The sequence below is a fragment of the Artemia franciscana genome, chromosome 9 (genome assembly GCF_032884065.1).
Source record: "Artemia franciscana chromosome 9, ASM3288406v1, whole genome shotgun sequence".
Lineage (NCBI taxonomy): Eukaryota > Metazoa > Arthropoda > Branchiopoda > Anostraca > Artemiidae > Artemia > Artemia franciscana.
In genome coordinates this window covers 25,661,481-25,675,671 of record NC_088871.1, presented here as the reverse complement: position 1 = coordinate 25,675,671, position 14,191 = coordinate 25,661,481, and the positions used below count along the sequence as shown (strand labels likewise).

General features: G+C 33.4%; 1 protein-coding gene across 1 annotated transcript in view; it reads right to left on the bottom strand.

Annotated features, from left to right (window-relative positions):
- Window positions 1-14,191, bottom strand: part of LOC136031198 (condensin-2 complex subunit D3-L-like) — a 94,049-nt gene that overhangs the window by 3,549 nt on the left and 76,309 nt on the right. The window contains exons 10-11 of the mRNA XM_065710556.1: window positions 11,031-11,158; window positions 5,134-5,304 (exon numbers count right to left, since the gene is read on the bottom strand). Of these exons, the coding sequence (XP_065566628.1) occupies window positions 5,134-5,304; window positions 11,031-11,158 (299 nt within the window). The remainder of the gene's footprint in view (window positions 1-5,133; window positions 5,305-11,030; window positions 11,159-14,191) is intronic.

Here is a 14,191-nt window from a genome sequence, read left to right as displayed (position 1 = left end):
GTGTCGTCATTTATTTTTTTCTTTTTTAGTTCTTTTAGTTTTTACCTTTTTTAGTTTTTTTTTAGTTTTTAGTTTTTTTAGTTTTTTACCTTTTTTTAGTTTTTTTAGTTTTTTTAGTTTTTTAGCTTTTTTATTTTTTTTATTAGTTTTTAGTTTTTTTGTAGTTTTTGCCTTTTTTTTAGTTTTTTTAGTTTTTTAGCTTTTTTATTAGTTTTTAGTTTTTTTTGTAGTTTTTGCCTTTTTTTAGTTTTTTTAGTTTTTTAGCTTTTTTATTTTTTTTATTAGTTTTTAGTTTTTTTTGTAGTTTTTGCCTTTTTTTAGTTTTTTCAGTTTTGACGTCACCTGATCCAGTTTTTTCAGGTGACGTCACCTGATCCACGATCCACAGATCCACAGACAACTTATTTTTATATATATAGATAGTTTTTTTTTTTTTACTTATGTCCTGGTCGTCATTTATACTCCCTGTGTCCCGGTGCTTTGTTGATTGCTAATCGAACATTCCTTTTGTCCTGGTCGCTTTCTCTTTGAGTGTCGTCATTTATTAGTTTTTTCCTTTTTTTTTTAGTTTTTTATTGGTTTTTACCTTTATTTTAGCTTATTTTTCAGTTTTTTCCTTTTTTTTAGTTTTTTTTTATTTTTTATTTTTTTTAGTTTTTTACCTTTTTTTAGTTTTTTTAGTTTTTTTAGTTTTTTAGCTTTTTTACTTTTTTTATTAGTTTTTAGTTTTTTTTTTGTAGTTTTTGCCTTTTTTTAGTTTTTTCAGTTTTTTTTTAGTTTTTTATTGGTTTTTACCTTTATAGTTTTTTTAGTTTTTTAGCTTTTTTATTTTTTTTATTAGTTTTTAGTTTTTTTTGTAGTTTTTGCCTTTTTTTAGTTTTTTCAGTTTTGACGTCACCTGATCCAGTTTTTTCAGGTGACGTCACCTGACACATCCATCCATCCACAGACAACTTATTTTTATATATATAGATATAGAAGATGTGCCGGTGTCCCGGTCGTCATTTGTGTCCCGATGTCCTGGTCTGTAATTTCGTCAGTCGAAAACATGACGTCAGTCAACACACAAACATGACGTCACCCGACAGACCCACACACACACAGACAACGTATTTTTATATATATAGATATACATATATATATAGCAGCCCTAGGGAAGAAATCACTTTTGTCAAGTTTAACAACTCATTAATTACATTATAACAGTAAAAATTTGTCAATGCCAAAATAATGGCCCCAAATCAAAAACACACTCTACACTAACGAATAGTTAAACGTTAATGCCATCAAACTCAAATTGCTAATTTTTTTTTTCTTTTTTCTTTTTTTTTGTACGGGGTTTTCAACAATACAGTTTCACACCATCAAAATAGCATGGTTAAATGTTTAACATTTAAATTAAATATTACTAAACTAGTAAAATTACGAGTAGTGTATCTTGTAAAATATTAATTTAATTAACTTGAGGTTTCCGTGGTATCACCATAATAGCGTGAGTTACAGCGGCTATGGTCCTCTATTTTAACGTCAAGAAATTCACTAATAGCGTACCGTTCTGCTCATAAGGATTTATATTACATTTTCAAAAATTTGGAACAGAGCAACCAGGGTCTAAAGGTAATCACGCGGATAGTTTTTTGTTTGAGGATGTGAATTAAAGAAACACATAAAAATTACACTGAAAAGCCTATAAATGTGATTTCATTTTTATCCGTCCTCCATTAAATTAGATAATATTTCATTTCAGCAGATGCCAGCACTAAAGAAAAAATCCACAAGTGAAGAAAATTTTCTCAATTTCTAACTTAATTTCAGAAAAAGATAGAAATGTACCCTTCCGCTTTGGGCACGACGATATCTGCTTTAATAATTTGTAACTTATGCCTTAAGTTGTATTGGAGATAAATTACCTTGGAAGGCTTCCTAGCGCAATGTAAATAAAACAATATGCGCCTATTTCTGCAGCGGGTTTTTTTCTTAGTTTTTATAAGGTAAAACTCTAAAGGAACCAACATTAAATTCCTCACTACTAGCCAGTTTATGTCAAACAATCAGCGTTTCTAAGCAGAAACTATGCTAGAGAGAGAGGTCAACTTCTTTATAGGTCATCCTAGGCGATGGGAAGAGTTCTTTCTCTTTCAAGGCTTAGGAAATTAGCTAAGAGGAAGGCTGCTTAGCAAGCACTATTCTGCTTAGAACAAGAGTAGATTAAATTCCTTTGTTATTCCAGAATTTAGGGATAATACATTGAAAGTTTAATGAAAAAGTAAATTGAAACTTTCATATTTTGCAGATGGTCTTGGGTCAATTGTTCTCATACCAACAATGATAAAACTATATAAAACAAGGAAAACATAAAGAGGGGGAATTGTGCTAAAAAAAGGAGACGTATTCTTGAAAAAACATTTAAACATATTACTATTACATTTTCTAGTATCAATTCAGCTCTCAATTCCAAAACCCGAGTCCGTTTGTTTGGTGATTCAAGTCAATTTTTGTTGTTTTTTTTTTTATCAAAAAAACTACCACCCACATTTTGTGTGATAACCTTCAGTTACCTCTGCGACTGAAACAAGGAAAATCTTGCACAGCCAATTAAGAAAAAAACTATGCCAAAATTGCGCAATTATGTAAAATACTATGCATTGTAAAATAATATTGTAAAATGCTATGTAATTAAGGGTGGTATAATAAAGTCCGACGGAAATTTTGAATTAACACATTTTCCTTAAGCCAATAAACTCTTCTATCGGCAATAAACTTTATTGCCGAACCTTGCTCAAGGTTCACTGAGTTCCTTGAGTGAACCTTGAGTAAAAACCATCAGGTTTTCCAAAATGAAAAATTAGAAGAAAAATTAGGCAAAACTATATGATGGAAAATTTTGGAAATGGCTTTGAAGTAAGCAGATGGAACTTGGTCATTTTTTTTTTTGTTTTAATCAAAGCACGGGTTCGGTTGTTTCTGTAAATAATTTTTGTTTATTTGAAACTTACTGTATATACATATCTTGATATCATTTAAATACTAGCCCACGTGCAAAAACATAATCCCCAATCAAGGCCATATCCATAGGAGGGGAGGGAGGGTACAAGGTCTGATCCCTCCCCCAGAGATTATTGTCCGAATCGAAAAAAGTAACAAAAATGCATAAAAAAAATTTATGCGTTTTTTATTTTATTTTTGTAGCCCCCCTCTCCCCGAACAAAAATCCTGGATACGCCTGAAAACCTTTTGATAGTCTGTAAACCTGTTTCCTTAACGGCTAGCTAAACACACATTCGTTATCAATAAAAGTAAAGGGATTTAAATTTATGTTGCAAGAGAATTTGAATAACCAGCACCAAACTACGAAATGTAGCAAAATAAATTACAGAAGTATCCGCAATATCAGTAACATAACCCATTAAACATTGTGGTCACCAAAAATCAAAACGAATAACCTATGTAAATCAGGAGGAATTTGACCAATTGAAGCTTGATTATTCGTGTCGAATTACTGGGTTGCATATATAATAGCATCCCCAATCACCCCTCTCTTTCTGTTCCATCAGCAATTATGTCAACTACCGACTCAAACAACGAACATCCAGCTTGGGACTGAACCCATTACCACTCCTAACATATGCAACTAGGCGCCTGAAACTTAAGATTGAGCAGGAGAAAGGTCCAACTGTCGGTGGTGCGAAGGTGAGAGGGGCGGGGGGGGGGCAATTACCCTCTTTTTGGGATAATCTTTGGTAGTTTTGAGTTTTGTGTTACGCTTCACTTTCATTTGAAAGAATTTTTTTTTTATATACCAAATCGTAGTTCGTTTTTAATACCATATCCAGAATTATTCTATATAGGATGGGGGTACCATTCCCTCTATCCTCACTCTTTAAAATTTAAATTTTGGATATCAAGGCACCAAAACAAGGCCTAGGTGTGTTTATTTTATAATGGTATTGTTAGTTCTTAACACTTTTGACTGGTACTTTTACATGGTTATCAAGGAGACATTTCCTTCCGCATTTTCCTCACTGGGGGAAATAGTCGGAAACTTCCTCTCAAAAACTTCAACGCTGTTAAATCAAGCTTAGATTCAAAGATTAAACCTTCCATTAATATTTCAGAAACGTACATTTTTACTAATGAAGATTTTTCAGTTTATCTTTGTTTCACTTCTAAAGATATTATTTCTCTTTACTCCTGAGATGCAACCAGCATATATAAGAGCATAATTACTGGAGCTAGATTGTTTCTTTTTTATTGATATTATTAAATAGAAATAACAAACTTTGGCATTTGCATTATCTACGCCCCACCGATCTAGTTGTTCATTCATTAAAGCAACGTAGAACTGTTTTTTTTTGTTAGTTTCTTTCAGCTTAGCGTGAGAAAAGACAAAGAGAAGTGACAGAATGGATGGAAAATATATGATCCGGGCTATATATTTGTACATTAGGGGTAGGGTGGGGGTAGAGTATTGGCCAGTGTGAAGTTCGAAGACAATTCTTACTATATAATATGCAGAATAATTGTACCTGACACATTAGCAATACAAACTCGCTATATTTTACATCCTCCCCTATAATATGCAAATATATAGCCCAAATTTATTTCTAAAGTATAATATTTTTATAATACTTAGGTATATTTCCTTAGAATTGAGCGTTAGAAAAACAAATTAGAAGAATATTAGGTAGGGATCATAGATCATACAAGTACCCATATATTTTTTTTCTACGAAAGGTAATTAAACCTAAAAAGCAAATCTAAAACTGAAAAAAAAAAACAGAAATCGCCACGGATGAAGAAATAAAATCTAAAACGAATATCAATTACAATGGATTATGAAATCAATATTAAACTAACAAAAGTTAGTTTTAAAGCCCCAAAAGGCTGGAGCATCAATCATAATAGCCAAAACACCAAAAAAGATTCTTTTTGTAAAACAAAAGATACAATATAAAAGACTAAATTTATCGACGAGCTAATTGAAAAAAAAAAAAAATAATAAAGGTGACGTACTAACACTATACAAATATTATGCTAACACTTCGTCAGGTTTTTACATATCTCTCTTTCTCTCTCTTTCGACTCTCAAAAATCTATTAAATTAATGAACATTAAGATGAAGTTTTTCTTTACTTTTTCCGAAACTGAGGTTCTTTTCCGTCTGGTTTTGACTTGGGGACTTGATGAGTTCTCACTTATATCTCTTTCTTCACTTTCCTCCTTAACATGGACTGCAGACAGAGGAGTATGCAAAACAGAGGTCCCAATATCGGCACTTGAAGTACGATTAATGACACTGATATCCTGAAAAAAAAATTACCTACAGTTTACTGGGTTAAAGACCCCTGTCGTAGAAGAAATTTTAAGATTATTTTACTTTTATTATTTTACATAAAAAAGGGGCGTTACGTACAGTTAAAGACCCCTATCGTAGAAGATATTTTAATATTATTTTACTTTACTTGAATAATTCTCTTACCTACACTTTCCTTATTATCTACTGTGCTTTTCGCTCTTTTTGACACAAAATCCTTGCTCCGTGATATAAAGACAACTAAATATTTTTTTTCCTTTTTTAAATAGCATTCGTATAAGCTAGAACTTACCATTTAAATTTGCACCAACTTAAAAGTCACATAGTATTATTTCCATATCACAGAAGTTTCCAACCTGAAGCTTTGAGTGTCATCCACCCAATGGGCCTTGGTTTTAAGAATGCTGAAGTCTTTATACAAAAAAGACATTTAGTACAAATTTCTACTTTCCCACTTTTCGATTCAGTAATTAATTAGAAAAAAATCATTAGTAGTATTCAAACACCAGCCAGAAATCTTGAAATGTGTGATTTTCAAATTATCGCTTTATTTCACGTGCATTTGCATACCTGCTCGAACTTTGAAGAGCAAAATAAAAATTACTCATTACGGCCAAGCAAATAACAGAACTAAATTATGTGGCCTATTTTCTTTGCACTACAATTCTCTCTTTTTTTCTTTTACAGATAGTTTAATATTTCAATATCTTAGGTTTTAATCTGACTCTGTGCTACATCGAATCAACGTATAAATTTGCATGACGATGACTATGGCTGTGATTTTTACATGTTTAGTATATTTTATTATGACAAGAATTGCCGCTGATCGGCATGACCATGTAAGGCGTTTGATAATAAAATCGTTTATCATTATCAATGACTTTACTTAACACAGTTTACAATAGCCAAAATATTAAAAAGAAATCAGAATGACAAAATTATGCATGAATGTCAAGGAAAATTGTCTTATTCTTAGGAGTCTTAGAAAAACTTTTTCGTGAGTTCTTATCCCAGTTTTAAAGCTCAGGTGGGCTAACGTATCAATAATATTAAACTAAGGTTAACTCTTTTTGGACCCTTTAATATATATTGCGCACGAGCATAGGGTAGAAAAAGAGCTGGTTCCACTGTCATATCGATCACAAAGCTATGCCAGAAGGTCCTATGCAAAAACTTTTAGCTGTATGTAATTAAATACTCTTTAGCCAGGACTGGGGAATTTCGGGACTGCTTCTAGTTTTACTCAATCCAGCTTCTAATCCCGTTTGGCAACGCTGCACTGTCAGAAGCACTAGGAGTCTATAACTTTGTCATTCCGGTTATCCAAATATTTTGAATGATCGGGTATGGTATTTTAAGCAAACACTCGAATTTTAGTTCTATCTGCTCACCTACAATCGGTAAGATAGGATAATATCATGTCCCCGGTTCGCCTTTATTTAGTTACATTTTGAACCTTTTTAGGAAGAGCTTATCTTAAAGAAATATCAAAGTGAGCATGCAAGAGGGCTTTAATTGAGACTCCTTAATTATAAAGTATGACTTTAAATACAGACCTCTTATTTCAAAAAAAAATGTTTTTATACAAGGGGGAAGAATCAGGGGCATTTTATCCTTGTATTTTTGTATTGCAACATTTCTCTACGAGATATTTAAACTAAAATTTTATACAAGTCAAATCTTTCCCTCTATTCTGACGAATACCGTAATCTCGGCCTAGAATTCCATTCAGAAAAAAAGGAAATTGTTCTTTTTAATTGTTATTTACTCACCATAGGCTGTATCTCTTAGTGTCTCCGTTATTCAGACCTCTAACGGTATCTCAACCTAGGCTTCGCAATCGACGCCTCAATTCGTCAAACTCACATTTCTCGTCATATTTTTACCTCCTACGCTTCAGCTCATTCCAAGATACTTCATTTCAACCACTTTTACCTCACTAGTCTTTAGAACAACGTCGCACTGCCTCATGTCTTGTTTGTTATGCCTTTAAGGAAGATCTCCCCCAAAACTGATAAATCAAAAATCCATGTAACCTTCTTCCGTTTCTCCAAATATCTGCTCCACATACCACCACGGATACACAACTCTAGATTGATCAGCAAACTTCCTTTTCTCGTATTAGATTACAACTTATCACCGATTTCGTTCTTTTTTGCAAGTGTAAATGACCGTTTTTCTGCATGTTAAAACTGTATTTTAAGGCGCTGCGTTTTAAAACATTTAACTGATTTTTGTTAGAAAACTTTACAGTATCTAAAAAACCGCGGGTAGGCCACTGAAATTTCAGGCATCTAGACTCTACTCAGCTAGCGCATTGGGTAATACAGACCAATAAATCTTGGATTCCGTCAGAAACTGTTTTTAACGTTTACCTATCATTATTTAGGGTTCAGTCCATAAGAATAGTCCATAGTCATTTAGTAAGAAACAAGGCTGATTCGATTTTTTTTTTTTTTTTTTTTTTTTTTTTTTTTTTTTTTTTTTTTTTTTTTTTTTTTTTTTTTTTTTTTAAGGAAAGAAAAACCTACAACAAAATAGGCAGTTTCTTCTATACTTAAAGGCATCTACCATATATCAGGAACGTGTAATGCATTTTTAAACTAGTCCTTTGAAAGAATAATAATAAATGAATCGACACTATTATAAAATTGGAAGTCCTTATTTGCAACACATCTACAACAACGAAAAATATGAAATAGTAATTCCTCTCAATGAGCTCCAAGGCCCGAAAACAGAGAAACCGCAAAGGAAAAAACCATTAAAGCAAAATGAATCAAGCGTTAAAAAAGAAACAAGTAACCTGATGCTAATTACCACCTTTAATCAATTCAATTTGGGCGAAACGGGACTAAACAGACCTGACACAGACAAAAAAACAACAAAACACATCAAAATAGATGGAAAGGTGATATCACCCTCTTAAACCGATATATATATATATATATATATATATATATATATATATATATATATATATATACTAGCTGTTGGGGTGGCGCTTCGCGCCACCCCAACACCTAGTTGGTGGGGGCGCTTCGCGCCCCCCCCCCCAAGCCCCCCCGCGCGCGTAAGTCGTTACGCGCCATAATAGTTACGCGCCATTGTAGTTGTGTCCCTATGTCCCACCTGTGAATATAGATATATATATATATATATATATATATATATATATATATATATATATATATATATATATATATATATATATATATATATATATATATATGGTTTTAACTACGTAAAACTTGCGAATATACATATAAATAGATTGTCAGGTTTACCGACTCTTGAACATGCAACATATAATGGTCCATGGGAAAACAATCTGTATTCAGATCTATACCTCATGATTCTAATGATTGCCCTTGAGCTTTGTTGATGGTGATTGCTAATCGACCATTCCCTGTCCCGGTGTCCCGGTCGTCATTTACATCCCCCTGTTTCCCCCGGTGTCCCCGTTGTAGTTGTGTCCCTGTGTCCCGGTCGTCATTTATATTCCCTGTGTCCCGGTCGTCATTAGTATCCCGGTGTCCCGGTCTGTATATACATTCGTTTTTTAGTTTTGTTTTTCTCCTTTATTTTTTTCCTTTTTTTTCTTTTTTAGCTTATTTATATTTTTAGATTTTTTAGTTTTTTTATTAGTTTTTAGTTTTTTTTTTCTTTTTAGTTTTTTTGTCCCGGTCGTCATTTATATCCCCCTGTTTCCCCCGGTGTCCCCGTTGTAGTTGTGTCCCTGTGTCCCGGTCGTCATTTATATTCCCTGTGTCTCGGTCGTCATTTGTATCCCGGTGTACCGGTCTGTATATACATTCGTTTTTTAGTTTTGTTTTTCTCCTTTATTTTTTTCCTTTTTTTTTCTTTTTTAGTTTATTTAGATTTTTAGATTTTTTAGTTTTTTTAAAAAAGAAAGAAAAAAAGAGATTAAAATAAAAGGAGAAAACTCAAACGTAGCTTAATAAGAGAAAGCTCACTATTAATCAATTAGCTGCTTCAAATGGAAAATAAATGTATAAATAACATTAGAAGACTCCTTAGCAACACACATTCAAGTTATCCTAGATCAATAAACTTTCCAAGACCGGATCAAAATAAGACCTGGAAAGGTATTCCGAAGCCTTTTCCACCCTTTTGCGAAATGAATTATTATAAGCTCAGAAACTGGCTGTGGTAAGCGGTTAAAACTCGCAGGCTTTGACCGAATACCCAAATTAGAACACAGAGAATTGTTTTTATTTTCCTTTTTCCAGTCCTTTCGTACTTGAAACACATTAAAAATTACTCGGAAATATATCTATAGCAGTCTAAATTAAATAAGAAAAGCCAGATTCTATGTCAAAGGGTACAAGAACCTTAAAATGCCTTCTCCGTACTCAATTTATTCAATGGATTTGTTTATGAAAGATTCCTGATTACAAATGGAGCAATATTTATCTAAAAGCCATTCAGCCTTAATATTACTAAAAATGCATCGGGAAAGTTTAGGGTGACCATTTTGTGGCCCAGACCATTCTTAAAAATTAATCATTTTAATTAATTCCCGAGAAAAGAGCAATACAAATAGAAACAACCTCACGACCAGGGCCATTCTGTCACCAAGTACACTATAGTAACCGAGAAATGCCCTATTGCCGTTTATGTCTCCTAAGGAGTCACTCCTTAGTTTATTCTTGTCTGGTATGACATTTCAGTCTGACATCCCAGGAGCCTGACTCACTGGCGAGGGGACTGAGTCTAGGGAGCCTACAGGTCCTTAGCTGGGGTTGCTTAACTGCCAGCTGACTACCAGCAGAATTTTCGTCGAAATTTCCGATGATATCTCTTGAAGCTCTGTGTTCACCGAAATATCCATTTCTTTTTTTATCATTCCCTCAGACCTACACTCACATACAAAAGAGCAGCACCTGCTCCTAATCTACGGGTGACATGCAACACCATGGCATGCGAGATTTTGTTCCGTTTAATACTTCACACAATGTTATAGTTCTGAAGCATAAGCGTAATTGTAAAATTTAGTTACATAACTTATGTGAATTTGATATTCAATTTCACACAATGCAGCACTTTACTGAAGCAAATCTAGATTTTGAAATCTAAAACTGAGCCATTGAGAGTGCATTTTGTCTGACAAAAAAAAAAGAAGAAGCAAGATACAACTGCTGGTGGTGACTTCAATATGCTAGTCTACGGTGGAAACTAGTCTAATTTTTGTTGTCATTTCATAAAAAAAAATCCTTGTGAATTTATTATGAATGTCAATAAGCTATGAGTCAGTCAAGGCTTATTGACAGTAAAGCCTAAAAAAAACTTGTAGTTATATTAAGGGTCACTATATACACAAGAAACATATCACTCTTATCTATTTTAATCTTTACACTATTCAATAGAATATCATTAGTTATAATATAATGTGACCCTATAAGTGTCACATTGTATGTAACAGGCAGATTAAGATATTTTTTTTTTCCAAATTAAGATAAAGAAGGATGTTAAAAGGGTACCGCCGCCTGAACAAGGTCCCCATTTCTTTACTTCGACGTTTCAAGTTTTTAGAGATACTAATTGTACACTCAATAAAGCATAAAAAAAAACTGTGATGTGGGTGGTCAATCTTGAGTGGGTGGCTTAGAAGGGGGGGGGGGGTACAGAGGTAGGATGAATTCCATTCCTTTTAGGTTTTACTGTCACTTTCCTCTTTCAATGGGTGTAAGCTTACCTCATTCCTAAGAAAGGAATCATTTCTTGTCAGGTTATGTACTGGAGTACTAATCAAAAGGTTTCTCTTCTCATCACAAAATCCTTTCACTAATTCTGATCTAGACGCTTGTACAGGTAGTGGAGGTTCTAAAAGAGGAAAAATTCCAGTAAAAATAAATATAAAAAAACAACAACAATACCGACCCCAATAAATCACTTTTTTCCTTTTTCTTCTGCTAACACATTCTTAGCTGCTACGTTTTAGTTTCAAAACAAACAAATCTGATGGCTTGCATTACCAATTCAAAGCCGAACTTAAACTCGAGGAAATATAATATTGATAAGATTGAAATCAGCTTATTTCAGTCAAAGAATTGTTTATACAAATAATTAACTTGACATTCTTGCAAATCGTCGTCTACGGTTCAAATACGGTTCAAAAAGGTTTTGTACAATGTATTGTGTAAATAAAAATTTGTGTGGCTATTACAGATGACAACCACAAATAAAAGCAAAAACGAGAAAGGAAAGAAAGAAAAAAAAAACTCAGATTATGGTAGTTATTGAATTTAATATGAGCACAATATATAGCAAGCGAAAAGATAATTATAGATCAAAATTAAATTCAAAAAGCTTCGACCTCCTCCCCCTCTCGCTACGCTCAGCAATCCTGAAATGATTCCATTTGTTCGGGTCCTTCAAACAAAATTCACTAGTAATTTACTACTATTTTGGCTATTTTACCTTTAAGCCACCGACCATTTGGTAGTTACAGATCAAATAAACAGTTACAGGACACACAGTCTTTAAATGATCTGCTAAGGTAGAAATTGATTAAGTCAAAAAAAAGGAAACAATAGAGAAAATTCAAAAAAGAAGACTCATCAGTTAATTGGATTTTATTGATCATAGGAAGAAAAATAAAAACGTCAATTTTTTTTTAGCTGGATCGTTTAGAGGGAAAAATATCCAACACTCTGACAACAATAAATACTTAGACGTCTCCAGTTTTTTGGCATCCGAAAACAGAAGAAGTGTCAAAGTAAGTTTTAATATTGACTTTATCAAATGGGTTATTCGAAAAAATTACTTAGCATCTGATGGCCAAATTCCCAAAAATAAATCGCATTCGAAATAAAGTGATCATTAACATTTTTAAGTTTAGCAAAAGAAAAAAAAAATTCTGTATTTTGACAGCCTGTAAATAAATATTTCAGGAAACTATTAAAATGTCCGAAAAAACCCTTAATTTGCAGCAAAAATTATTCCGTATCAGACATTATCAATGCAGCTAATTTCACGCTTTGATTCCCCCTGAGCGTAACCAATTTTCAGTGAATTTGTAGATTTACAATGTAAATTTTCACAGTTCATAATTTAACATGTTTTTACATCAAGCATCTAAGAACACTTCTACCCTTTCAAATTTCATTATTGGAACTGTCAGGGGGGAGGGGGGTAAACAGCCGTCTTGAATGAAGTTTGGCGATTACCATGCGTCCTAAATTATAAAGATTTTATTATTTCACATCACAATCAGACCTTACTGACACCGAGACTTAATTAGCGCTAATCAAAATATTTCAACCAATCACAAAATTCTATGAAAATCTGATTGGCTCAAATTAACGCTAGTTAAATCGGTCTGATTGGCTAAATCGGTCTGAAATCGGTGAATTGGTCTTTAACAGTACTAAGCCAAAAAGAAGTAAATAGTTTTTTTTAAGTCAAATTATAGCGTTGACTTAGGAAAAAGCGACATATCTCTCTGGTCTTATTGCTTCATTTGACCTGACGAATGCACTGACGATGGTAGGCTGCATATAAAAGGTTGGAATGATTCCGGTTTTGTGAAATGGTTTAGAGTGTCCACTCTGTGAGAAGTTACTTCCTCTGTCCTTATCCCGGGAAGGTAAATCCAACTTCCGTGGCGCGGCAGAAGCGTCAAGGTGGTACTATTCCGGTTTTTCTAACCAAAACCGTAATTACAAACAGAAACCCATAAACAAGATTTGGAAAACATGAAATTTGGATATATAGAATTTGTTTATTCAGGGAGGAATGGATCTGCATTGACAGGGAGTATAACCCACGCTGAGCAAAGAAACCTCTAAGTTGGGAAGGTATTAATAATAGAATTCTAGTTGATCATTTTAGGAACTTCAGCCCTGGGTTTTATAAATTACAAGCAGGCATTTGTTTCAGCTGACAAATGAGCTTTGGTGAGAGCCCTATCCTTGTACGTTATACCAGATAAGTGCATAAAAGTGATCAGTGCTACGTACAAGAGCGGTCAAGTTGGTAAGTAAGGTTAGGTTAGTAGCTGGTTTAGTGTTGAATCACGATTTAACCAGGATTGTTTCCTATCCTAATTTACATGGATTATTTTTACTTTGTCTTGAACACACAGCAAAGGCTATAGGAGAGTACAAAATCAAATGGAAAGATAAAACTCTCCTAGACTTTGAGTGCCTGGGTAAAAATATTAGCAAATCAAAGGGATTTTTGGAGGTTTTGACAGTTCGAGTACCAGAATAGGTTTGAAAATGAACCTTATGAAGATAGAGTCACTTAGAATAGGAATAAAAGACCGTGAAGAGTGATGTTGGTTAACGAAAAGATCGATCAGTAGATATACTCTTACCTGGTATAATATTATTAGTAAAGATTGTGGGTGCAGTGAAGATGATAAAAGTAGAATAACCAAGTCTCAGAATATTCTTTCGCAGGTGAAAAAGTTCGGAAGAATAGGAAGGTAAGTCTGCGAACCAAAATTAGAATGGTTGTTAACTAAGGAAGTACGGTAGTCAAACCTGGGTACTTAAAAAGGCTGAATACTTTTTAAATGTTTTACATAGGTGTTATCTAAGGATAGTGTTAGGAATCCGTTTGATTAACCGTATGTCAAACAATATGCTGTATGAAAAGTGTGGTTTGATCCCGCTTTCTAGGGCTATCGAAAAGAAATGTTAAAATACCTATGCCATGTTTTACGGCCAAGGATGACAAATTGCCAAAGATTTTACTTTTTGTCTATCCATCAGCGGCTAAACGAAAAGTGGATCCTTCCCAAACGCAGTTGGAAGAGGTCATAAAGAAGGATTTAAAGTAAATTTTAGCCAGCAGGAGGTAGAGAGCAAAGCTCTGAAAAGATAGGGATGGAGAAGAAGGGTGCGTAGC